Raw genomic sequence first — 27,889 nt, forward strand, 5'->3', positions numbered from 1 at the left:
TTACATATTTCTTATGATCATTCCCATACACTGTGTTTCATAAAATTAATCACTACTGATCCATGCCTACCATTGCCCAGCCTTATCAGGTACTCACTGGATCTTTCCTAATTCCTTCATCCCCCTGCCTCCACCCCCCAACTCTGCGACCTTCACATCTCCCTCCTTCTTCTTCCCTCTTTGGACTTTTGTACACATATTATTATTAGTTATCCTTCTGTTTTTACAGTAAGCATCTTATGCAATATCTGTCTGTATGAGTCTCAGTTCACTCAGCGTAATGCTTTCCAGTCTCTCCTATGTAAGGTAGTTTTTTAAAAAAAAAATCATTGCTCATGCGTGCTACATAATATTCCACTGTGTGAATGTACCACAATTTTTCCAATCCATTTGTTTGTTGATGGACATTTGGGCTGTTTCTATTTTCTTGCTATTGTGAATAATGATACTGTGAACACCAGTGTACAAATCTCCATTTGTGTCTCAGTTCTAATTTCCTCAGAGTTTGTTCCTAGCAGTGGAATCGCTGCATCATATGGATTTTCTGTGTTCAGCTTTTTGAGGAAATGCCAAACTGCCTTCCACAGGCGTTGTACCATTTTACAACCCCACCAACAGTGTCTGAGAGTTCCAATCTCTCTACATCCTCTCCAAGAGTGATTGCTTCCTGTCCTGTTAAATGTTGCCACTGCTGCTAGGATGAGATGATATCATCTGTATTATTCTAAAATAGCCTGCTTCCACAGTTTGCCACATGCCCAAGGTCTACTCTTCTGCTGAATAATCATTTTAGAAAGGAGTAGCGCAAAGCTAGTTACTGTGAGGCAGAAATTAAAGATTTCCCAAAGGTCCAACTCTCTCGATCTTCTGTCCCGTCCCATCATCTGTAGCATCAGTTCTTCCTCTTCTTCTCAGCCTTTGTCTCCTGCCTTTGTCTTTGTGTTATGTAATTCACTGCAGTGTATCCCAGAAACTCACAAACCATCCGACATGTGGCAGTTTGTGGGGCGACTCGAAGGGGACAGATGCAAGATCCAGGATAAAAAGGATCAAATCATCCCAGAGTATTCTAATACACGTTTTGGTTACAGACCAAACATCCAAGGGAGCTAAGAGAGTGTGACAACTTGAAAAATACTCTCCGGTAAGGTAGAAATTGGTGATATATCCTACCCAATGCCTGGCTCAAACACAAGAGAGAGCTCTCTCCAGAATGGGATCACAGGCAAAGAAGCTTTACAGCGTCAAGGATCTCTGCAAACTTTTAAAGAATAAGGATGTCACTTTAAAGACTAAGGTGTGCATGATTCAAGCCATAATATTTTCAACTGCTTCACACACATGTGAAAATTGGACAGTGAATTAAAGAAGACTGAAGAAGAATTGACAACTTGGAATTGTGGTGCTGGAGAAGAATATAGACTATACCATGGACTGTTGAAAGAATAAACAAGTCTCCCCCAGAGGAAGTGCAGCCTGAGTGCTTCTTAGAAGAAAAAGTGTGAGAGTCCATCTCACATACGTTGGGCATACTCTCAGGAGGGGTTGTAGAATGGGACATCATACTTGGAAAGGTAAAGGGGCAGCAAGGAGGAGAAACCCCTCAACAGGACAGATTGGCACAGTGGTTGCAACAGTGGGCAACACAGTGGAGATAATGAAGATGGGGCAAGATTGCGCTTAAAAGTTGAATTTGGTAAATTTTGAAAACATACTTCCATTACCATTCAAATTCTTTAGTTGAACACTTCTATTTGAATGTTTTATAAATTGTGTTGTAGTAAAAATATATAACAAAAAAGATACCTTTTATTGAGCTATATAGATGATATAGACATCATGCAACATTTGTTAATTCAATATTTTTCATGAGCACAATTCAGTGGCATTAATTACATCCATCATGTACAACCATTGCCAATATCATTTGCTAAGTGTTTCCATCCATTTCTGTGTGTCATCCTTACATGGAAACCGTGCTAATATTCTCTGTATTCTTCCAATTTTAGTATATGTGCTGCACTCCATCCATTTTTAGGTGTGTGTTTCAGTGATGTTAATCCCATTACATTCACCACATTGTGTAGCATCAACATTAACCGTTTCAAATTAGAAAGAACAGAATATCCCTTAAGCAGTGGTGTTGTTTTGTTGTTTTTTTTTAAGAGAAGCAAAACCACTGAAGGGATGTGTGTGTGTGTGTGTGTGTGTGTGTGTGTTGAGGGGGAAGACAGGAGATGGTAGCCTGCAATTTCAAGTCCATAGATCAGACATCAGATGACAGGGTTCTTCTGACTCACTTAGCGACAGAGGCTAATGAATCAATCCAAGACCTGAAGGTCAATGGCAGGCTGCTGGCTTTTGAGGCTGACAAATCCAAGATCAGCAGCCAATATAGCAGGCCACAGACTCAAGTCCAAAGAAACCAGAGGTCAGGTAGTAAGGGCCCAAATCCGGGAGCCAGATCCAGCAAAATTCAAGAGACCCCTGCTAGAACATCCACATATTTTTAATGTAAGCCACACCCTTGAGAATGTGCATTAGATAGCTGGACAAAGACTATGGATGATAGAAGAAGAATTGATGCCTTTGTGTTATGGTATGAGAGAAGAGTTGAATACACCATGACTGCCATAAGAACAAACAGGTTCACCCTGGAGGTGGTGAAACCAGGGTGCTCCTTGGAGGCAAGGATTTTGAAGCTTCATCTGACATATTTTGGGCATGTTGCAAGGAGGGACCAGTTCTTAGAGAGAGACATTATTCTTGAAAGGATGGAGGGACAAAACAAGAGAGGAAGACCCTAGATGAGATGGATTGACTCATTGACTGGGATATTGGGGGTGGGTGTGCCAGAGACAATGAGGTTGGCTCAAGATAGAGCAAGGTTCAGAATTGTTGTACACAGGGTCACTATGAGTGGCAAGTGACTCAGTGATAAATAACAACAACAACACACCCTTTCAACTGGAACTTCCCTTTCAATTGATTGGCTGCTGTAACAGATTACATTGTATCAGATCTCATCATGAAAATAACTGTCAAACTAGAGAATCATGGGAAGCTAACTTGACATACAACCTTAACCATCTCACTCCTCCGTTTTGACTCATAATGACCCTATGTGACAGAATAGAACTGCCCCTAGTATTTTCTTGGTGGCTTAGTGGGTAAGGAGTTGTGTTGCTTGAATCCTCCAGCTGCTTCAAAGGAGAAAGATGAACTCTCTCCTCCCATGCAGTTTGCAGCCTCTGAAAACCTGCACTGAATTGGAGCTGACTCAAAGGCAGTAAATTTAGGTTGGTTTGTTTGTTGTTATTAGGTGCCATCGAGTCAAGCAGGACTCATAGCGACCCTATCAACAAAAGATCTAAACTCTGTCCTATCCTATGCCATCCTCACACTTCTTGACAAGAGCCCATTGCAGCAGTCTCCATGTTAATTCACCTGTTTCAGAGTCTTCTTCTCTGCTGACCCCCCCACCCTTCCCAGCATCATGTCCCTCTCCAAGGAATAGCCCCTCCCAGCAACATGTACAAAGTACGTGAGGTGAAGCCTCCTCAATCCTGCCTCCAAAGAGCACTCCAGCTGCACCCTCTCCAAGACATAGCTGTTCGTTCTCTTCGTTTTTCATGGAATGTTCAATGCTCTTCTTCAGCACCACAGCTCAAAGGTGTCAATTTTTCTTCTGTTTATTTTAGCACTCTTATAGGCATAGACTACCAGGTCTTTCATAGAGCTGCTGGGTGGGTTCAAATTACCAAACTTTTAGTGTGCAGCCAAGTGGTTAACCATTGTGCCACCACTGCTCTTCCTTAGATAATGGTTCTTTCATTTCCCCTCCTCCCTCAGTCCACTAAGAAGCTTTGTTGTTGTTATGTGCCATTGAGTCGCCTGCAACTCATAGCGACCATATATACAACAGCCCTAAACCCTGCTCTGTCCTGTGCCAATCTCACTGTCTCTGACACTCCTACCCCCACTACCCCAGTCACTGAACCAATCCACCTCATAGAGGGTCTTCCTCTCCTGTGCTGTACCTCCACCCTCACAAGCATGACGTCCTTCTCCAAGGACTGGTTCCTCCTTGCAACATGGCCAAAGTATGTCAGATGAAGCCTAAGAATCCTTGCCTCCAAGGAGCAGCCTGGTTTCACGCTCTCTGGGATGAACCAGTTGGTTTTCTTAGCAGTCCATGGTATATTCAATACTCTTCTCCAGCACCACAGCTCAAAGGCATCAATTCTCCTTCTGTCCTCCCTAGTCATTGTCTAGCTCTCTGATGCATAACAAGTGATTGCAAAGACCATGGCCTGTATCAGGCGTACCTTAGTCACTAGACAGATACCATTGCTCTTCAGTACTTTGGAGAGGTCCCTAACAGCAGACTTCCCCATTGCAATACGTCTTTTAATTTCCTGGCTGCTGGTGCCAAGAGTGTTGACTGTGGAGCCAAGCAAACTAAAGCTGTGAACAATCTCAATCTCTTCACCCTCCATCCTGATGCTGCCAATTGGCCCAGTGGTGAGAATCTTTGTCTTCTTCATATTGATCCTCAATCCATATTGGAGGCTGCAGTCCTTGACCTTCTGCAGCAAGCGCTTCAGGTCCTCCTCAGTTTCAGCAAGCAGGACTGTGTCATCTGCAGATTGTTGATGAATCTTCCTCCAATCCTGATGCCACACTTCTCCTCATAGAGCCCAGCCTCCCGGATAATCTGTTCTGCATACAGGTTGAAGAGGTATGGAGACAGGACACATCCCTGGTGTATACTCTTCCCAATTTTGAACCATGCAGTGTTTTCTTGCTCTGTTCTGACGACTGCCTCCTGGTCCAAGTATAGGTTTCACATTAGCACGATCAAGTATTCTGGGATTCCCATCTCTATGTATCTTCCTAATCTAGATATTTCCTGTATGCTGCACCATATGATGACATCACTCCTTTTGTGTTTTGTGATTTGAGTTTTGAGACCTAATGCACTTTGCTTGGTCAGTGAACAGTGGGTCATGGAGAGGATTGGAGACATGTCTGGGCTCATTGTCCTTACACTAGTCGGATGTGACTTCCTGGAGGCAGGATGTTTTGTCCTTCTGTCCTGTCTGCGGAGTGCTGGAGGCAGGGATAGTAGCCTAAAGGTTCATTTGTTTCTGCCTCATCCCTCTGTAGTTACGCCATAGCTGACAATGCCTACCGCATGATGTGCTCGGAGCTAAGTAACCACTTCATCCTCATTTCTGGGGAGAGTGGGGCAGGGAAAACAGAGGCCTCCAAGAAGATTCTCCAGTATCTTGCAGTGACCTGCCCTATGACCGAGTCACTCCAGATAGCTCGCGACAGACTGCTGCTCTCCAATCCAGTGCTGGAGGTAAGCATGTCATTGAGGAGGACCATTTGATGGCAGTTCAAGGGAGGTTACAAGTAAGAAGACTCCAATAAAAACTGCAAGGGCAGTGGAAGGCCTGCTGAGCCTCATCTCCACTAGCTCTACAAAGGGGAACAGCCCCCATCAACAGCATCCACAACACAAAACCAATTCCCATGAGGTCAGACATCTCCACCCCATCTCCCAACACTCCTACTCTTCTTTCTACTAATCCCAACACCAATTCCACTGCCCTGCTGGGTCTGAAATCCATTGCAATAGCTACACAGACCTCAGAAACATAGTTTTTATGGAGTTTATTGGAGAAATGAGCAAGTTACAGCTCAGGATACAATTTCTTGGTCAGGAGGACAGCTTCTGAAGTGTGCTCACAGCCCCTTCAACCTTGAAACTTCAGGCCAGTGTTACAAAGCTCTCTTAGCCCTGCCAATTATGGCATCTCTCCTTGTAGTCTGCCAGCAAGCTTGGGCAAAGGCCCCTCAGCTCTATCTCATATCAGGTCTCTGGTTCACTGCTGCACTGCTGCTGTTGGTGATGTCCTCCTGTAGCTCTTTCTGGTGCAAGAATCTCTGGCCCAGAGAATGATTATTGCATTCTGTGCTGCTGCTTGTTTGCTGATAGTGAGATTCCCAGATTTCTACCCCTGTACCTTCTCAATTGGAACCTGATGGAATAATGAAATTAATCACTCCTCTCATGGATAGACTAGTATGTCCTATTTGCATGTTCCTGCCCAACCATGTGACAACATCAAGGACAATGGCTTAGGAAAACAATAGTCTCACTATACTTCAATTACAGTCCAAATCCCATGTATCCGCTTCAGGGACAGATTTTTGCCTGAGGCAGTGCTAGGAAAGGTCCTTGCCCCTGAGCGTATGTTGCACGACTGTCATTTTGTGACTTAGGGTCTCCGCTCTTCCTTTTGCACCACACTGCTGTCACATTGCCACAGTTTCCAAGGTCTTAAGTGTCCTTTAGATCTGGTATGCTGGTGTTGTTTATTTGGCCCGATCTGATTGAACATGGCAGCCAAAATGAACACAGCATTGTCTGGGGAGTTAAGGGATCCCAACGGTGGTGTCAAAGTAAGGGTTGTTGTTGTTGTTGTTGTTGTTGTTATTGATTGCCTTCAAATCGAGCACAACTCGTAGTGACTCTATGAACAAAAGGCTTGAAGCCTTTTTATAACTATGGACATTTATCAAAGGTCATAGAGTTTCCAGAGGCATGTTGTTTAGGAAGTGGATGCCACTCCTGCTTTAAGGGTGGTGGTTGTTAAGTGCCGTAGAGTCATAGACGACCCATGTTGTTGTTGTTGTTATGTGCTGTCGAGTCGTTTGCGACTCATAACAACCCTATGTACAACAGCCCTAAACCCTGCTCTATCCTATGCCAATCACATTGTCTCTGACACACCCATCCCGATTACCCCAGTCACTGAATCAATCCATCTCATAGAGGGCCTTCCCCTCCTGCGCTGTCCCTCCACTCTACGCAGCATGATGTCCCTCTCCAAAGACCTGTCTCTCCTTACAACATGTCCAAAGTATGTCAGACGAAGCCCCAGAATCCTTGCCTCCAAGGAGTAGTCTGGTTTAACCCTCTCTAGGATGAATCTGTTTGTTTTTTTGGCAGTCCATGGTACATTCAATACTCTTCTCCAGCACCACAGCTCAAAGGCGTCAATTCTCCTTCTATCCTCCCTAGTCATTGTCCAACTCTCTGATGCATAACAAGTGATTGCAAAATCCATGGCCTGTATCAAGCGGACCTTAGTCTCCAGAGACACACTGTTGCTCTTCAGTACTTTAGAGAGGTCCCTAACAGCAGACTTTCCCATCGCAATACGTTTTTTTATTTCCTGGCTGCTGGTGCCAAGAGTGTTGACCGTGGAGCCAAACAAACTGAAGCTGTGAACAATCTCAATCTCTTCGCCATCCATCCTGATGTTACCGATTGGTCCAGTGGTAAGAATCTTTGTCTTCTTGACATTGAGCCTCAGTCCATACTGAAGGCTGCAGTCCTTGACCCTCTGCAGTAAGTGCATGAGGTCCTCCTCAGTTTCAGCAGGCAGGATTGTGTCATCTGCATAATGCAGATTGTTTATAGGTCTTCCACCAATCCTAATGCCACGTAGCGACCCTAAGAACAAAAGTCTTGAACACAAAACTTTCATCTTTTCTCTCAGTTCATAGAGTTTCCGGTATGACCTTCAAATTCAGGGTCTAAATCTAGCACAGCTATATACCAACAAATGTCAACAAGTCATCCCACTTCTTAGAGCTCCATCTGTGGAATCGATCAACTTGGGAAGCTTTGAGAATGCAACAATATAAATGTGCACATCAACAGCCAACAGAATACACAGCCTGCCTTTCACTCCTTCCTCCCTGTTTCCTCCAACATAATAAGCATGTTATCTAGGGTGATGAGTTGATGAGCACAGTAAATTGAAATGACAGTGAATAACATTTTTGTTCTGCTACCCCTCCTTTTTGGAAGCAGGAGTGGCATCCACTTCCTAAACAACATGCCTCTGGAAACTCTATGAACTTTGATAAATGATGATAGTTACAGAAAGGCCTCATGCCTTTTGTTCATAGGACTGCTATGAGTCAGACTCCACTCGACAGCAATCAACAACAAAAACCCTCCCTTTGCCCTCTCTTTTGTATTTCTAGGCTTTTGGAAATGCCAAAACACTCCGGAATGACAACTCTAGCAGATTTGGAAAATACATGGATATACAGTTTGACTTTAAGGTACATTGACGCTCCCAATGCTGGTGCATGGGCACTTGCAAATGTGCAGCCATTTCTCCTCGTCTTGAGTCATGCACATTAGCCAATGACAGTCTTCCTGGTCTGGGGTGGACAAAGATCTTTTTAAACAGAACCCAGAAAGTGCCACACATAGGGATTTCTAGATTTAACTTCACTAAAACAAAGTACTTCCCTTTATCAAAAGACGCCAGTGGAAGGCTGGCTAGATTGTTACTGCTGCATCTTTATTCTGTTTTGAAGGGCGTTCCTGTTGGTGGACACATCATCAGTTACTTGATAGAAAAGTCTCGAGTTGTCTATCAAAACCAGGGTGAGCGAAACTTCCACATCTTCTACCAGCTGCTCGAGGGGGCCGAAGAGGAGCTCCTTACTTACCTGGGACTTGAGCGAGACCCCCGGCTGTATAGATACCTCTCACAGGTTGGGAGAGCCAGCCCCTGGCTTGGGAGGGAGGGGTATGGGAGAAGGAGAGTTGCAGAGATTTTTCTACAACATTCTAGAAACTTTTCTTTATCTTTCTAAGTGTAGCCCACTTACTGATTCCTTAACACTTTTCAGAAGCAAGGTAATCTCTCTCTTTATGCTTGGGAAAGATACCATCTTGGTAAACTAAGCAATGTCTTGGCAAATAGTGTTCAACTCTGGTGGGAACTATAATTGTTGCAGTTACGCACTGTCAAGTATGAATCGACTCTTAGCTGACCCTCCAGCGGGTTTTCAGAGGTTGTAAATCCTTCTCCCATGGGGCAGTTGGTGGATTCAAACGGCATGACTTTGGGTTAGTAACCCAACTCCTAACCCACCAGGCCACCAGAGCTCCCTCTAGTGGGAACTAGAATCAGCCTCCACCAAGCTGATTGCAACTCAAAGCGACTCTCCCTCAGTTCCTGAAGCTCTAAGTCTTTCTTTCCGGGCAACCACCCATCTTTTTCCTGCAGATAAGCTGGTGGGTTTGAACCCTAAAACTAGCGATGCCACCAAAGCTCATTTTAAAATTTTTTTTAATTATTATTTTTGTGTGTACCGTCAGATTGGATCTGACTGGTACAGGAGGAGATTGCCCCTCCTTCGCCAGCAGAGCATCTGATGGATTTGAACCACATATCCCTGGGGTTGCAGTGCAGCTTCTTGTCACCAGGCCACCAGAGCTCCCCAAAAGCTCATTTTAAAAACACAAATGCGTGCACCTGAAAATTGGACAATGAACAAGGATGATAGAAGGAGGATCTATGCCTTTGAATTGTGGTGTTGGGGGTGGAGGGGGCACGGAGAAGGACTGACTATACCATGGATTGCCAAAAGAGCAAACGACTCTGTCTTGGAGGAAGTTCAACCAGGATTCTTAAAAGCAAAAAACTGTTGAAACTTCATGTCAAATGCTTTGGGCAGGAGGGGGCGAATCTTTGGGAAAATATATCATGCTGGGAAAGGTCAGCGAAAGTGAGGAAGACCCTCAATGAGATAGATTGACACAATGACAATAGCCATGGACTTGGCCTTAACTGCCATCCAAACAGAAATATGCACACCCATGTTTATCGCTGTTTTATTTACAATACCAAAGAGATAGAAGAAACCCAAGTGCCTATCAACAAACGAATAGAGAAACTATGCTGTATTCATAAAATGGAATATTATACAACACTGAAAAACAATGAACTCATAAAACATTACACAACATGGAGGACCCTGGAGCACATCACGCTGAGTGAAATATCTCAGCCACAAAATGATAAATACTGCATAGTACCATTGTTATAAAACAGGTCTGACATGGGGGGCTGAGAGGAGAATAGGATAAGAGTGGATAATGACCATTGCATTGAAACAGATGATGGAAAGAACTGTTTACATACGACAACATCCCAGAATAAGAGGTATATCATTGCAAAGAGGATTGGGGAGGGGTGGAAGGTAGGTAAATTGTGAAACAATGAATGAATATTTTCTTTAAAAAAGTGAGCTGGGTCAGGGAAAAGGGAGAGGTGGAGGTAAAATGTGCAACAATGAATGAATGAAAATTTACCTCTCTGTAAATATTAGTTAAAAACACAATTAAAATAAAATTTTATTTTAAAAAAATCCCCAAACGAACAACAGACTTGAGCATGACAGAGATTGTGAGGAAGGGGCAGGAGAGGACAAGCTTCAGATCTGTTGCCCGTAGGATCAATCTGAGTCAATGTGACAACGCATAACAATAACAAACCTTCAGAGATTCAGGTTTTGCAAGTGGAGCCTGGTATCAGGTTGATTTCAGATGCTCCCCTGGTAGTTCCAATGCTCTGTGGAGACAGAGGTGGCAGATTCAGCTGTGATGGAAACTCCCTGCTGGTCTATGTCTGCAGCCTCTGCTTCATTCCTGATTTTAGAAAGAGTTGTAAAAAGGCTTTTCCCGACCTTCCTGACTTCACAGTCACTGTGACAAAAAGAGCCAACTCTGAACTATTTCAGGAAGTCACATATGGTTAAGAGCCAATAATAATGAAAGAAGAATTTCAAACTGCACTGACGGCATTGGCAAAAAATAAGGTAAAAAAAAAAAAGAGGTCCCAAGAAAAGATGGGATCCAATTGACCTGTTGCAACTAATAGATGCAACCCGGGACGTGTTTCCTAGTCTGTGCAAAGAAATTTGGAAGACCTGGCCAAGGAACTAGAAGATATCTATAATTGTTCCCATTCCCAAGAAAGGTGATTTGATAGAATGTGGAAATGATCAAACAATATCATTAATATCACAGGCAAGCAAAATATTGCTGAAGATTATCCAAAAAATGTCTAAAACAATACATTGACAGAGAACTGCCACAAGTTAAAACTGGGTTAGATGAAGTCATGGCACTAGGGATATCATTGCTGATGACAGATGGATGTTGGCTGAAAACAGAGAATTCCAGAATTTATGTTTTATTTACTATGTAGAGACATTTGACTCTGTGGATCGTAATAAACTATAGTTAGCATTGAAGAGAGTGGGAACCCCAGAACACTTAATTATCCTCATGCAAAAGTTATATATGGACCAATAAAGCTGTTGTCTGAACAAAGCAAGGGGATACTGCTTGGATTAAAATCAAGAAAGGTTTCTCCATACCTATTCACTCTGTATGCTGAGCAAAACATTTAAGAAGCTGGGCTCTATGAAGAAAAATGTCACGTCAGGATCAAAGGAAGACTCATCAACAACCCATGTTATGTAGAGGACATAACCTTGCTTGCTAAAAACAGGGACAACTTGAACCATTTGTTGCAGAAGATTAAAGAATTCAGTCTTCAATATGAATTACTTCTCAACATCAAGAAGACAGAAATCCTCACCATTAGCCTATTAGTAGGCTAATAGGTAGTATTATGATAGATGGAGAAAAGATTGAAACTGTCAATGATTTCATCTTATTCAGATCTACAATCAGTGCTCTTGATACCAGCCATCAGGAGATTAAGAGACATATTGCATTGGGAAAGTGTGCTGTTGTAGATCTCTCCAAATTATTGGGAGCAATGATTTCAGTTTGAAGACTAAGGTGAGCCTGATTCAAGCCATGGTCTTCAATCACTTGCTGTGCAGATCTAGATAGTGAATAAGGTTGTCAGAAGAATTTATGTCTTTAAGCGATGTGTGTTGTTGGAGAAGAATACAGAATATCTTATGGACTGCAAAAAGAACAGACATGTCTTGGAGAAGGTGCAGCTTGAGTGGTCCTTAGAGGCAAGGATGGGGACGGAAAAGCTTATCTCTCATACTTGGGGCATGTTGTTAGGAGGCGCTCTTTCTTGGAAAAGGACATTGTGCTTGGAAAGGTGGAAGGTCAATATGGATTGACACAGTGACTTCAGCAATGGACTCAAGAATATCAGAGATGATGAAGATGGCACAGGATAGGACAGGATTCAGATCTGTTGTTCACAGGTTGAGTATGAGTCATACTCAACTCAATGGCACCTACCAGCAACCAAAGCCTGGTTTCTATTATGAGCACTGTTTTCTGTGAACCCACGTACTCTCTCATAGAAATGGTACAAACCATTCCCAGAAGCAATCCTAGGACCTAATGTTGCAAAACTGACCTTTAAAAATGGAATTCCACAGTACTAATTTATTTTATGCAGTTCATACTGCTCTTGTGCACTGTTGGGTCAACTCCAACTCATAGTGTCTTCATGTGACAGAGTCGAGAATCCCCGTTAGCTAGGGTGTGGTTAGGAGAGACATCATGCTTGGCAAGGTGGCGGGTTAGTGAAGGAAAAGGAAGACCCTCATGGATTGCAACAGTGACTGAATCAATGAGCTACAGTATATCGGAGATAGTAAGGATACACAGGATAGGGGAAAATCCTCTGTTCATAGGGTTGCTATGCATCATGTTCAACTCAGCAGCATCTAACAGCACCAATAATCTTTGCTGATAGGGAGCTCTGGTGGCCTAGTCTGTTGTGTATTGTGCTACTTGCTCAAAGGCCACACCACTCTGGTGGTTCGAATCCATCATCTAACTCTGATGTGGTTGACAGTGTCCTCAGTCTGATGAGGAGGGTCAGTTAGGAATTGATGACTCGATGGCAATGAGTGAGTTTAAGGACCTTTTTGCCCCGAAAGCTTCAGAATATATCTCTATCTCTATCTCTATCTCTATCTCTATCTCTATCTCTATCTCTATCTCTATATCTATACCTATATCTATCTATCTTATATATCTATCTTATATATATCTTATATATATATCTTATATCTATCTTATACATCTATCTTATATATCTATCTCTATATATCTATCTATATCTGTATCTATCTCTATATCTCTATCTCTATCTCTATCTCTATCTATATCTATATCTATCTTATCTGCTAGTGGTCTGAATTTTTTCTGGATGGCACAAGTGGTTGGCAACTAGCTCTAGATAGAAAGGCTGATGGTTTGGATCTGCCCAGGGACACATCAAAAGAGAAGCCTGATTATTACTTCCATAAAGAATTTAGCCAGCACAGCAAAGTCTAGAAGGCATTATGCTGCATAAAGTAATTCAGTCACAAATGGACAAATCCTGTATAAGACCACTACTGTAAAAGTAGGAGGATAATAACTAATAAGAGATGTATAAATGTTCAAAAGGGGAAGGGGGAAAGGAGAGAGGAGGAAAATCACTGGAAGAAGAGGTTAATGGATGAATTGGGGGGTGAAAGAATATGAAAGATGCAAAGGGGACAAAGAGATGGGGTGATAAAAGGCATAGAGCAGTTCAGTTATTGTTATGTGTCGTTGAGTCACTTGTGACTCATAGCAACTCTGTGTACAACAGCCCTATCCTGTACCAGCCTTATCGCCTCGGACATACCTACCCCCACTACCCTAGTCACTGAGTCAGTCCGTCTCATTGAAGGTCTTCCTCTCTTGTGCTGTCCCTCCACCCTCATAATGTCCCTCTCCAAGGACTGGTCCCTCCTCGCAACATGCCCAAAGTATGTCAACTGAAGCTTCAGAATCCTTGACTCCAATAAGCATACTGGTTTTACCCTCTCCAGAATGAAACTGATTATTCTTCTGGCAGTCCGTGGTATATTCAGTTGATCAGTAGTAATTATATAAAACACAATGTATTTGGGCATGTTTCTAGGAGAGGCTATTCCTTGGAGAAGGCCATCATGCTTGGAAAAGTAGAGGAATGGGGAAGGAGAAGACCCCAACCAGGTGGATTGAAACAGCGACTGCAGCAATGGGCTTGAATGTGTCAGGGCTTGTTAGATTGGCACAAGACTAGGACAGGGCTCACATCTGTTGTTCATAGGGTTGCTGTGCGTTCAGCTTGACTTGACGGCAACTAAAAACAACATGTGAATGATTATATAAAACACAGTGTTCGTGAATGAAATAAATGTATATGAATGATTGTGAGCAAACCAATTTAAAAACTCTCACATAAAAACAAAATAGCATTCAGCCAAGAATACCCTATGGAGCCATTGGGCTGTGTAATACGGAGGTCCCCAGGAGTCTCCATAACTTGACAGCAACAAGCTGGGTTTGTTTCAATGCCCAAAATTTATTTCCTGAGTGAGGAAATAAAACTTCCACTGAGATGTGTGATGAAGTCTGTATTGGTGTTTTTTTCCTGTAGTAGAATTTCTGCAGATAGTTGCTCCACGAGACAAGATTGTTTTCTTTGTTTAAACATCATCATTTCCCTACAGATTTCAGTTGCTACTATTGCTGTTGTTCGGTGCCATCAAGTCAACTACAACTCATGAGGCCCGTGAACAACAGGCCTGAACCGGGCCCTCGTCAGCACCATCCTCGCCAGCTCTGATATGCTCTGTCCCGTTGTCACATTGACTATGTCAATCTTTGTTGACTCTCTCTTTACCCAAACTTCCACCTTTCTCAACATGATCTATTTCCAAAGACTAGCACCTCCTGACCACGTGCCCAAAGTACATGAGATAAAGTTTCACCATCCTTGCTTCTACAGAGTACTCTGGTTGCAATTTCCTCCAGACTTATTAGATTTTTTTGACAGTCCATGGGACATTCAATACTCCTCCAAAACCACAATTCAAAGACATTGATTCTTCTTCTGTCTTCCTTATTCCTTGTGCAGTTTTCAGATGTAAAGGAAACAAATGAAAATTGTTGTTGTTGTTGTTATGTGCCATCGAGTCACATGCAACTCATAGTGACCCTATGTACAACAGCCCTAAACCCTGCTCTATCCCATGCCAATCACACGGCCTCTGACATACCCATCCCAATTACCCCAGTCAGTCAATCAATCCACTTCATAGAGGGTCTTTCCTCCTGCACTGTCCCTCCACCCTCTCAAGCATGATATCCCTCTCCAAGGACCGGTCTCTCCTTGCAACATGTCCAAATTATGTCAGATGAAGCCTCAGAATCCTTGCCTCCAAGGAGCAGCCTGGTTAAGCCCTCTCCAGGATGAATCTGTTTGTTTTCTTAGCAGTCCATGGTACATTCAATACTCTTTTCCAGCACCACAGCTCAAAGGCATCAAATCAGGCACACTTTTGTTTCTAAACTAACATTGTTGCTTTTAAGCATTATGCACATAATGCAACCTTGCTTGCTGAAAGTGAAGTGGCCTTGAAACACCACAGAAGATCAAAGGCTACAGCCTTTAACACCAAGAAAACAAAAATCCTCACCACTGAACTAATAGGCAACATCATGATAGATGGAGAAAAGATTAAACTCGTCAGCTGATTCTTAGTGAGAGAAATATTCTTACTAGCTACCAGAAATACAAACCAGGTTTAAAAGAGGTTGTGGCACTAGGGACATTATCGCCAATGTCAGATGGATCTTGGCAGAAAGCAGAGAGTACCAGAGGAACGTCTATCTGTGTTTCATTGACTATGCAAAGGCATTTGACTGTGTGGATCACAACAAAGTGTGGCTAACCTTGAGGAGAATGGGAATCCCAGAACATTTGATTGTGCTTGTGCAAAACCTATACTTGGACCAGGAAGCAGTCCTCAGAACAGAGCAGGGAAACACTGCATGGTTCAAAATCAGAAAGGGAGAGTGTGAGGGATGCGTCCTGGCTCCAGACCTTTTCAATCTGTATGCAGAACAGATCATTCAGAGGCTGTGCCTTATGAGGTGGAATGTGGCATCAGGACTGGAGGAAGACTCATCAACAGTCTGCGTTATGCAGATGACACAACCCTGCTTGCTGAAACTGAGGAGGACCTGAAGAACTTGCTGTAGAGGTTCAAGGACTGTATTCTTCAATATGGATTGAAGCTCAGCACCAAGAAGACAAAGATTCTCATAATTGGGCCAATTGGCAGCAACATGATGGATGGTGAAGAGACTGAGGTTGTTAAGTTACAGTTTGCTCAGCTCCACAATCAACACTCTTGGCACCAGCAGTCAAGAAATGAAAAGATGAACTGCATTAGGTAAATGTACTATTGGAGACCTCTCCAGAGTACTGAGAAGCAATGATGTCAGTCTGGAGACTAAGGTGTACCTGACAAAGGCCATGATCCTCACAATTACTTGTTATGCTTCAGAGAAATGGACAATGACTAAGGATGGCAGGAGAAGAACTGACTCCTTCAAACCGGGGTGCTGAAGAAGAGTCTTGAACATACCATGGACTGCCAGGAAAGCAAACAGGTCTGTCTTGGAGAGGGTAAAACCAAGTTTCTCCTTGGAAGGATTTTGAAGCTCCTTCTCACATACTTTGCACGTATGGCTGGGAGGGACTGATCCTCAGAGAAAGACATTATGTTCAGAAGGGTGGAGGGACAGCCAGGAGAGGAAGACCCTGGATGATTGTAACTGAGGCAATGGGAGTTAGTGTGTCAGAGTCAGTGAGACTGGCTCAGGACAGGGCAGGCTTCAGAACTGCTATACAAGGGTCACTATGACACAACAGCACATAACAACTAGCAAAAATGACTAGAAAAGCTCTTTTCAAAAACACATCAAAGGGTCCACCATGAATATGTCACTTTACAAACTTTCCAGAGCAAACAAAAGAGAAAAATCTAGTTACTGCCAAGTCCATTTTCTTCTGACCAGTAGTGACCCCTGTGCTGTTTCAGTTTTCATAGCTGAAACTTTTCAGGAGCAGATTGTCAGGCCTTCATTCAAAGGGATGGTTTTGAGCCTCCAATTTTTGCTTAGAACTCCTTTGTCAGCACAGAGTTTAAGATCAAACTTCCAAATAACTTTAGTGGAAAGAATAGCTGTTGGCAAATTGTGGTGCACTAGACCATCCAAGCAAAACCTATTTACTTGCAGCGGAGAAAATGATAATTTTGCATCTTTTGGGGTGGGGGGAAATTCAAACCACCAAAACACAGCTATTTTAATTGAGGAATGATGTGCACATCTGCCCTTAAAAAAATTGCCTATAAATGACCCAATTCTGTGTCAACAGGGCCAATATTCCAAAGAGGCATCGATCAATGACAAGAATGGCTGGAAAACTGTTTTCAATGCCTTTTCTGTCATCGATTTTACTGACAAGGACCTCGAGGTATGGACCAGCTGGGAAGGACTGCCATTTCAACCAGAGACTATGGGGAAGGGAGGGAATTGTTAGGTCTGGTAATTTTCTAGTAGGGCTGCAGGACTCAGCAAATAAGGACACAGAACACTCAAGTCCATGTGGTTTTCAGGTACCCACACCCACCACCAGCTGCGAAGTCCGTTCTCATAGTGACCGCTCCACGGAGTTTCTGAGACTGTAAATCTTCACAGGCGGAAACTCCCCGTCTTGCCCCTTATGAGTGACTGGTGGTTTGGAACCACTGACTTTTTTTTAAATTATATTTTTTTCTTTATTGTATTATTTTTTACGTGTACCGTCACATCAGATCTGACTGGTACAGGAGGAGATTGCCCCCTCCTTCTCCACCAGAGCATCTGGTGGATTTGAACTGCGTACCTCTGGGATTGCAGTGCAGTGTCTTGCTACTAGGCCACCAGAGCTCCCTTCGAACCACTGACATTTTAGGGTAGCAGTCCAACATCTTATACTTCACCACCAGGGCATCTGAATTTCAGAGAAGAAGCAGTGACTAATTAACAATTAGTTTCTAATCTAAGAATTCCCCAAATATTGCATGACGTAGACTGATACTTAAAAAAACAAAGAGAGAGCCATTGCTCAATTGGAATTCAAAAGTAATTGGAAATTCTTCCTGTATTTTATCTGACAACCTTGTTTTCCAAATGTGAGCAGATAGAAGGTTTCAGAGAATCACAGGATTTTTTTGTTTAACAAGCTAGACAAATTGTAGGATTTATATACATTTACATTTTGAATTGTGGGAAAAAGTATGTATAACATGATGGTAGCATAATTCGAGAAAGGATAGTGGAAATGGTTCAAGACCATGATTAATATAATCACTGTCACTGAGTCGTGCATGGAAAAGTTATTGACCTGGCATATGCCCAGTGATACATTTTTTATTAGCATAAAAAAGTATGTGTGTTGCGTGTGTGTATTTGTTAGGTGCTGTCTAGTTGGCACCAACTCATAGTAACCCAAGATGCATTGACACAGTCACTGCAGCAACGGGCTTGTGTATATCCGAGATGGTGAGGTTGGCTAAGCACAGGGCAAAGTGCAGATCCATTGTCCACAGGGCTACACTGAGTCATAGTTGACCCAATAGCACATAACAAGGACGACACAGGGACCCTGTGTACCACACACCTACATGCCGCTGGCTGCTGCGTCGGTGCACACTCTGCTCTGTCCGAGCTCGTGTTCGCAGCCCTATCTCAGCCCATCACATGGAGGGCCTTCGTCTTCTTCATTGACCTTCTACTCTCCAGGCATGATGTCTTCGCCTAAGGACTGGTCCCTCCCATATGCCCAGAGTATGTGAGATAATATCTCACTATCCTTGCCTCTAAGGAGCCTCAGGCTGCACTTGCTCTTTTTTTATTAATTTTTTAAAATTGTGATTTTGTTTAATATAAACTTTTTATTTTATACTGATTTGTTGTTGTTGTTATGTGCCGTCGAGTCTCCTGTGACTCACAGCGACCCTGTGTACAACAGCCCTAAACTCTGCTCTGTCCTATGCCCATCGCACTGCCTCTGACACTCCCATCCCAATTACCCCAGTCACTGAATCAATCCACCTCATAGAGGGCCTTCCTCTCCTGCGCTGTCCCTCCACTCTCCCAAGCATGATGTCCTTCTCCAAGGACCGGTCCCTCCTTACAATATGTCCAAAGTATGTTAGATGGAGCCTCAGAATCCTTGCCTCCAAGAAGCCTCCTTGGGTTAACCCTCTCTAGGATGAATGTTTGTTTTCCTAGCAGTCTATGGTACCCTCAGTACTCTTCTCCAGAACCACAGCTCAAAGGCATCAATTCTCTTTCTGTCCTCCTGGTTCATTGTCCAGCTCTCTGATGCTTAACAAGTGATTGTAAAGACCATGGCCTGTATCAGATGCACCTTAGTCTCCAGAGAGACACCATTGCTCTTCAGTACTTTGGAGAGGTCCCTAACAGCAGATTTTACTTACAAAATTTGTATACATTTTATTTTTCACACCAGATCTTTCCTATTTTAATTATTATTTTAACAAAAGGTTACATTTTCCTCCCAACCCACCCACCCCCAGTTTGCTTTTTTTAAAAAAAATGCACTCATTGTTGCATAATTTCCTCTAGCCACCACCCCAGTCCACTTTGCTATGTGGCTGCACTTTTTTAAAGCCAGATTTGTTTGGAAATGGATGGTGTTAATGGTTACATATTATGGTAAACGTAATTAATGTCACTGACTTGTACATGAAAAGAATGTTAACATGGCATGTGTTATGAGATATACATATATATTTATTTATAATATTTTAAATATATTATATACTTGCACATATCTTTCTATATATAATATTTATCATTTATAATATATTTACGTATTATACTTTATATACATTTATTACACATATAACATTTGTCATATATATCACATTTGTTATTGATATGTGTTTATAATAAATTTATTTCTAATATGTACCAGGGAGCTCTGGTGGCCTAGTGGCAAGAAGCTGCACTGCAATCCCAAAGGCAAGTGGTTCGAGGCCACCAGCTGCTCCGTGGGAGAAGGACGGACAATCTCCTCCCATGTGATTAGCTGCCTCTGAACACCTTGTCGGAGCCTCAGCTATGAGTTGGTTCCAACTCTATAGTACATAACAGCAACATCTGTATCATAGCATTTGTCATGTATCTCACTTGTCATTTGTTTATATTTATAACAAATGTATTTAGAGTCTATATTTGTAATATTTGTCATATATCTCACATTTATCATTGATATATATTTATAATATATATCATAGCATTTGTGATCTATATCATATTTGTCATTTATGTTTATCATAAATGTATTTCTAGTACATATTTCTAGATCTCCCCACATAAGCCATACCTTCCTTCTGGTGACATCATGGCATTCACAGCTCTGTGTAACGATTCCCCCAATCCATTACCAGATGTTTTCCATCCCCTTGAAGTTCAGGGCCTCTCAAGCAATACCATAATTTGTGTTCACTTCTTTTTGCCTTTTCTTTTTCACTTTGATTCTAAAACTATTATTCTTTAGAAAGCCCAGCCGAAGTAAGATGGGGTTTGTTTGGTTTTGTTTTTCGTTTTTTGTCTTTAAAATTTTTATTTTACATTGGTTTGCATATAAAATTTGTACACATTGTGTTTCATATGCATACATTGTGTTTCGCACATTTGATCTAAAACACATTCAGTTGTGTTTTACACAATCATTCCCATACATTGTGGTAATTTATTTTTTTAATTCACATTGTGTTTCTTATGATCATTACCATACATTGTGTCTTTTAAAAATGTTCTACTAGTTTATTTACAAAATTCTAATATATTGTTTTTAAGAACAAATTCTTTCCATTTCCCTCACCGTCCCCCCACCAAATTGTATACAACCCCATGATTTAGCTGTTAAGGAGCTCTGGTGATCTAGTGTCAAGAAGCTGCACCGCAGTCCCAAAGGCACGTGGTTCAAGACTGTTACTTGGTCATACTATGGGGATGTAGATGTTGTGTGATGCCAGAAGTGATGTTGTTTTTCAAACAACAGCAGCAGCGCTTATGGTATCTGACAATTAAGTAGCAGTTCAAAGCCACCAGCTGCTTCTCAGAAGAAGGAGGTCGGGCAATGTTCTGTGCTGTTTACAGCTTCTGAAAAACCTGCTGGAGTGTCAGCTATGAGTCGGCTCTGACTTGACGGCTTACACCACACTTTCATACAGTCACACTCACCCACACACACCCAGACACTCACACACTGGTGGCGATCGGGTGGGAAAGATATAATAATAGAAGTAACATTGCTGGTGGCATGAGACCTCTCTCCAGCTCCTCACTGGGGCTCTTTCTCACGTGTCTGTTAACACTTGACATGAACCAGAGGGTCTGTTTCTGGGTAGAGGGGACACTGGTTCTTGTGAACTGGGCTGGGATTCAGGGAAAGGCAGCTTCTTGGGGTGGGGGTGGGGGGCTCCTGCTCTGAAGCTATTTCTCAATTGAACGGCTGTCATCTGTTCTCCTGACCCCGGCTGCTAGCCCTCGCTGCTTTCCATTCTCCTAGAATCTCTTTGGCATTATTGCCAGTGTCCTGCACCTGGGGAATATTCATGTTAAAGAAGATGACCATGGCTGTGCCACCATCCCAGACACCCACGAGATCAAATGGATTGCTAAGGTGATGGGTCCACACTGAAAGATTCAACAGGGAGGCAGAGGAGCGGGAGGGCGCCAGATGCCCATGTCCCAAATGGCCAACACTGGCTAAACCCCAATGCTTACTGCTGAGGAGTTAATTCTGACTCTTGACAGCCCTCCACTGGGTTTCCAAGGGAGTAAATCTTCACAGGCCAGAGACTGTCTATCTTTCATCCTTAGAGCAGTTGGTGGATTCGAACCACCAATCTTCCGTTAGCAGCCCGATGCACGATGCACTGTGCTGCCAAACTCCCCGGAGGCCTGTTAGGAGGTTCAAAGCTCATAGACAGGAGAGGCAGTGGATGAAAGCTGGCGGGTGGAAAAGGCAAATGAAGTCTGTATTGAACTAACATACAGTGACAGCTCGCAGCCTAGTCTTGTCTGTAATGGCTGCTCATAGGTTGACCCTCCAGTGGGTTTTCAGAGGCTATAAGAAGTTACCTGGGAGGAGATTATGATATTTCTCCCAAGGAGCAGTTGGTGGATTTGAACCACCTTACCTCTGGGTTGGTAGTGCAACTCCTACCCACTAGGCCACCAGGGCTCGAACTCTCAGAGGTTATGGAGGGAGACTTGAGTCCCTGACTGACACTTTGACTTCTTTTTGCTCAGCTCCTGGGGGTCCACCCGCTGGTCCTTCTAAAAGCTCTCACCCACAGAAAGATCGAAGCCCAAAGGGAGGAGGTAAGGCTGAGTCTGTCAGGGTTGCCTCTCTGTCCTGCCTGCCCACTGCCTGCTGCAAACGATGGTGACACACATGGTGGTCCTTCTCAGGTGATCTGCCCGCTGACCACAGACCTCTCTGTGTACGCCCGAGACGCCATGGCAAAGGCTGTGTACGGACGGACGTTTACGTGGCTGGTCAACAAGATCAATTCCTCCCTGGTCAACAAGGTCAGCATGCGTTGGACAACTTGTTCTTACAAACTCTGGGATGTTTCATAATCAGCATCGTGATGTGTGAGAATTGGTTATCACTTTCTCACTGGCAGGGACAGTGTCTCATCACATCTGTATTTCCAGTGTCCAGCATACAGCTCATGTGTACACACGCACAGAGAGATGCATTGTGGATGATTCAACAGTGAAAGATTGTTGTTAGATGCCCTTGAATCAACTCTGATTCATGCCTTCATGTCACAGCCACACTGGCAGCCTGTCTCTAAACGTGCTGTGCCCACAGAGAAGTTTCTTATGGACAGGTAGTTGTTGTTGTTGTTATGTGCTGCCGAGTCTCCTGTGGACAGGCATTTACAGCCTCACAAAATCTGCTGGGGGGTCAGCTATGGGTGGCTCCAACTCAAAGGTAGGTACACAACAACAACCCAGGATTCTCCTGTGAGCTGCTGTTGGGGAGAGAGCTGATGTGAACTTTCTAGCCAAGTCTCAGCTATGTGGGAGTTGCAGAATTGTTTTGTTTTTCATTTTCTTTTTAGTTATTTTTATCTTAGTAAAAATATAGCAGAGTGTTTACCAACTCGGCAATTACACACACACACACACACACACACACACACACACTAACACATTGCTTGTCTTCATCACGGCTGCTACCATTGCCACCGTCCATTTCCAGATTATTCTATCAGTGCCCATAACCAATGGCTGCCTCTTCCCCCCTCCCTCCCCTCTGCCAACCACTAATAAGCTTTGGTAACTGTCCATTTGCCAGTTGTGTTGTCGCTGTGAGGTGCTGTCCAGCTGGCCTGGCTCAGAGTGATCCTACATGATAGAACATAGGGTCTCTGCCTGACCCTGTGCCGTTCTCACAGTCTCTGCTGCGCTTAAACCCACTGTTGGGGTCACTGTGTCAGTGCACCTCCTTGAGGGTCTTCCTCTCTGTCTTAGCTACTGAAGATGCTGGAGAATAGTCCTGAACACCCTGTGGACTGCCAAAAGAACAAACAAGGATGTCTCAGAGAAAGCGCAGCCAGGGAGCTGTTTAGAGGCAAGAATGGAGAATCTTTCTTTCACATCCTTTGGGTATATTATCAGAAGGGGTCAGTCCTGCGCAAAAGACATGCTTGGAAAGGTCAGGAACGAGACAGAGGAAGACCCTCAACGATACAAAGTGACACAGGCTTAACAATAGGTTAACATCGGGTTCAAATAGCTCAGGGATGATGAGGCATCAGAACAGTATGGATCCATTGTTCATAGGGTTGATTCGATGGCACTTAACAACAGTAACAGAGATACCAAGTAGATGGCCTTTGACAGATATTTATTCTCTTATACTTTGGGAGGCTAGAAATCCAAATTTGGGGTGCCCAGTATAAAGGGAAAGGTTCCCTCTCTCTCTGAAGGAGGAAAGGCCTGATATCCTTCAGTATCTGTACACGTGACGTTCCTAGAGATTTCTACCTTCCCTGTCATTTGAGAGGTTTTTCTCAGAGGCCCTGGTCCCCAAAAGACAGGCTCCGCTTCTGTCGATGAGTCCTTGATGGTGCTGAAGTTCCCCTCTCAGCTTCCATTCTTTCCCTGTCTCTCATTCACCCATTGCCATCAAATTGAAGCAGACTCATAACTGACCTTCCAGCGCATCTTCGGAAGCTGTAACTCAGACTTGGGAGAAGATTGTGTATGTGGCCGCTAGTGGATTTGAACCACCAAGGAGGAGCCACCTTTGGGTTAGGAGCACAACTCCCTACAGTAGAAGCCAAAGGTATTCCACGCCACACCCTGGGGAAACTCCCCTTTCAGCCAGCCAGCCAGCGAGGTGGGATTAGGGAGTGTCACGTTCCACCCTTTACGTTCCTCTATGTTTTGGGTTTTTTTGTATTTTAACAGAAGTTTACAGAAAACTTGGATTTCTGTTCATTCATTATTGCACAATTTTCTCACTACCCTCTCTCCTCAGTTTGCTTTTCTCTTTAAAAATAATGTTTTCAGTACTTGCTTCGGCAACACATATACTAAAATAGGAACGATACAGAGAAGATTAACAGGGCCCCTGCTCAAGGATGACATGCAAATTTGTGAAGTGTTCCATATTTTTACAAACAATGGCTAGAGAAGCTGTGGTATATCCACACAATAGAATACTATGCTGCATTGAAAAACAAGGAGCTCATGAAATATACAAAATGGGTGACCGTAGAGGACATTGTAGTATGTTGTTATGTGCTATCAAGTCACCTGTGACTCATAGCGACCCTATGTACAACAGCCCTAAACCCTGCTCTGTATGGTGCCAATCACACTGTCTCCGAAACACCCATCCCGATTACCCCAGTCACTGAATTAATCCACCTCATGGAGGGTCTTCCTCTGCTGCACTGCCCCGTCATCCTCCCAAGCATGATGTCCTTCTCCAACTGGTTCTTCCTAGCAACATGTCCAAAGTATATCAGAAGAACCTTCAGAATCCTTGCCTCCAAGGAGCAGCCTGATTTAACCCTCTCTAGGACAAACCTGTTTGTTTTCTTAACAGAGAATGGTATATTCAGTACTCCTCTCCAGCACAACAGCTCAAAGACATCAATTCTCCTTCTATCCTCCCTAGTCATTGTCCAGCTCTCTGATGCATAGCAAGTGATTGCAAAGACCATGACCTGTATCAGGCACACCTTAGTCTCCAGAGTGACACCATTGTTCTTCAGTACTTTGGAGAGGTCCCTAACAGCAGACTTTCCCATTGCAATACATGTTTTAATTTCCTGGCTGCTGATGCCAAGAGTGTTGACTGTGGAGCCAAGCAAACTAAAGCTGTTTACAATCTCAATTTCTTCACCATCCATCCGGATGCTGCCAACTGGCCCAGTGGTGAGAATCTTTGTCTTCTTGACATTGAGCCTCAATCCATACTGAAGACTTCAGTCCTTGACCTTCTGCAGCAAGTGCTTCAGGTCCTCCTCAGTTTCAGCAAGCAACTTGCTTGCTGAAACTAAGGAGGACTTTATGCTGAGTGAAATATCTCAGACACAAATGGACAAATACTGCAGGGTGCCATGGTTGTAAAATGGGACTGACATAGGAGTTCAGGGGAAACTAAGAGGGGATAGATAATGTATACTGCACTGAAACAGATAAGGAGAGAACTGTTTAGGAGGAATAGGATTAGGTATTATTGTCATGACAAGAGTCCAGAATGAAATCTGCATAGTGAAATGGACTGTGGATAGGTGGTGCGGAGGAGGATTATATAACAATAAAATATATATTTTTTCTTTTTTATTTATCTATTTTTTTATTTTTTTTTTTACTTTTCAAAGGGAAAAGCGAACTGAGGGGTAGGGGTGAACAGGGAGGAAAGTGTACAACAATGAATGAATGAAAATCCAAAATCTCTGTAAACTTTCATTAAAAGAAAAAAAGCTATCGATAATTGGTAGAGGAGCTCCAGACCTTTTGTTCATACGGTTGCTATGAGCAGTGCTTGACTCAAAGACAATCAACAACAACAACAATATTAAAAATAGTATTTAAAACAACAAAACAGAACAGTGAGGAAAGGGGTTGTGCCTTTTTCTCATGTAGGTGACCCTTAAGAGGACCTTCCCTGGGGCCAGAGCTCAGTACATGCTGGTTGAATTCAATGTCTAATGCAGGCTTCTCAGCAAAGTCCAGGCTCAAGGGAAGAAACTCTGGTGTCACTCTGGCGCGTCCTGGAGTTGGAGAGGAGAGAGTAGTGGGAACGCTTCCCAGCATGCACTTCAGCACTGCTCTACCAACATCTGGGGCTAAAAGGTAGGCCAGGGAAGACCCCCTGGGCTGAGTGCCAAAAGCAGCCATAGTGGGTCAGTCCCAGTGCCACCTATGTGGGTGTCTGAGTGGGTAAAGGAGCACGACCCAAGGGTGCAGTTCATGGGATCTCCACATATTTGGGGAATTTGCTGAAGTTTATGCAGATACCTTTATCCTATTAAGACTAATGGGAGGCATGTGCTGAACTGAGAGATATTTCATTTTCCAAATTTTCTGAAAATATGAAGAGAACCTGGAGTGTTTGCTGCAGAGGGTCAAGGACTGCAGTCTTCAATATGGATTGAGGCTCAGTATTGAGAAGACAAAGATTCTCACCACTGAACCAATTGGCAGCATCAGGGTGGATGGTGAAGAGATTGAGATTGTTCACAACTTTAGTTTACTTGGCTCCACAGTCAACATTCTTGGCACCAGCAACCAGGAAATTAAAAGATGTATTTCAATGGGAAAGTCTGCTGTTAGGGACCTCTCTAAAATACTGAAGAGCAATGGTGTCTCTCTGGAGACTAAGGCGCACCTGATATAGGCCATGGTCTTTGCAATCACTTGTTATGCATCAGAAAGCTGGACAATGACTAGGGATGATGGAAGGAGAATTGATGCCTTTGAGCTGTGGTGCTGGAGAAGAGTATTGAGGATACCATGGACTGCTAGGAAAACAGATTCATCCTGGAGAGAGAGGGTTAAACCGGGCTGCTTCTTGGAGGAAAGGATTCTGAGGCTTCGTCTGACACACTTTGGACATGTTGTAAGGAAAGACTGATCCCTGGAGAAGGACATCGTGCTTGGGAGGGTGGAGGGACAGCGCAGGAGGGGAAGGTCCTCTATGAGGTGGATTGATTCAGTGACTGTGGTAATCCGGATGGGTGTATCGGAGACAGTGTGATTGGCACAGGACAGAGAAGAGTTTAGGGCTATGGTCACTATGAGTAGCAAGATACTTGATGGCACATAACAACAACAACAACAACATATGTGGGGAAGGAAAACATATGCACTGTTCATGGCTGGAATTTTAAGAACACACACCAAAGGGAACTGGACACTTCATTAACCTCTGGAGCCAAGTCCCTTCTTTACCACACAGCCGAGCAGTCACTGGCCATTAAACAGGAGTGTGTGGCTCTTTGGGGTCATTGGTCAACTCTGACCAGGCATCCACCACAATGAAGCCCACCCAACGGTGGCCATCCTCACAGTCTTCCTGTGCTGGAGCCCACAATGGCAGCCTCTGAGTCGATCCATTGTGGTCATGGTGGTGGTTGCGGACAATCAAGTCTGAACCGACCCATAGCTGACCCTCCAGTGAGTTTTCAGTCATTTAATCACACAGGAAGAGATTTCCCATCCTTCTTCCATGGAGTAGTTGGTGGATTCGAACCACGTGCCTTTGGGATTGCAGTGCAGCTTCTGTCTCAAGGTCACCAGCGCTCCATCTTGTTGGTGGTCTTCCTTTCCCCCCTCTATCTGTCCGAGCATGATGTCGTAACTAGTGCAGATATGGGATAATGAAAAAATATTCTCTCTTTATTAAATTAAGGTCAAGGAGCATACTCTTACACATTGGAAAACACATCGATCTTTTCTCTGATGATCATTATGCAGAATGGGTTTGGTTTGGTTTGGTTTGGTTTGGTTTGGTTTTTTACTACTATAGAATGATCCTTTATGTGGTTCAACAAAGAGTTATGTTCTAGAAAAGTTTACTGTTAAGAATACTCCTCAGCACATCCAAAAACGTCTCCAACAGGGTAAAAA

The 27,889-nt window shown here is 43.4% G+C and overlaps 1 protein-coding gene across 1 annotated transcript in view; it reads left to right on the forward strand.

The window, feature by feature from the left end:
- Positions 1-27,889, forward strand: part of MYO1H (myosin IH) — a 92,058-nt gene that overhangs the window by 11,161 nt on the left and 53,008 nt on the right. The window contains exons 3-10 of the mRNA XM_006894898.1: positions 5,170-5,368; positions 8,071-8,151; positions 8,413-8,592; positions 17,079-17,177; positions 21,291-21,404; positions 22,037-22,108; positions 22,199-22,318; positions 22,568-22,626. Of these exons, the coding sequence (XP_006894960.1) occupies positions 5,170-5,368; positions 8,071-8,151; positions 8,413-8,592; positions 17,079-17,177; positions 21,291-21,404; positions 22,037-22,108; positions 22,199-22,318; positions 22,568-22,626 (924 nt within the window). The remainder of the gene's footprint in view (positions 1-5,169; positions 5,369-8,070; positions 8,152-8,412; positions 8,593-17,078; positions 17,178-21,290; positions 21,405-22,036; positions 22,109-22,198; positions 22,319-22,567; positions 22,627-27,889) is intronic.

The sequence above is a fragment of the Elephantulus edwardii genome, unplaced genomic scaffold (genome assembly GCF_000299155.1).
Source record: "Elephantulus edwardii isolate Elephantulus edwardi_28Jun2011 unplaced genomic scaffold, EleEdw1.0 scaffold00151, whole genome shotgun sequence".
Classification (NCBI taxonomy): Eukaryota; Metazoa; Chordata; class Mammalia; order Macroscelidea; family Macroscelididae; genus Elephantulus; species Elephantulus edwardii.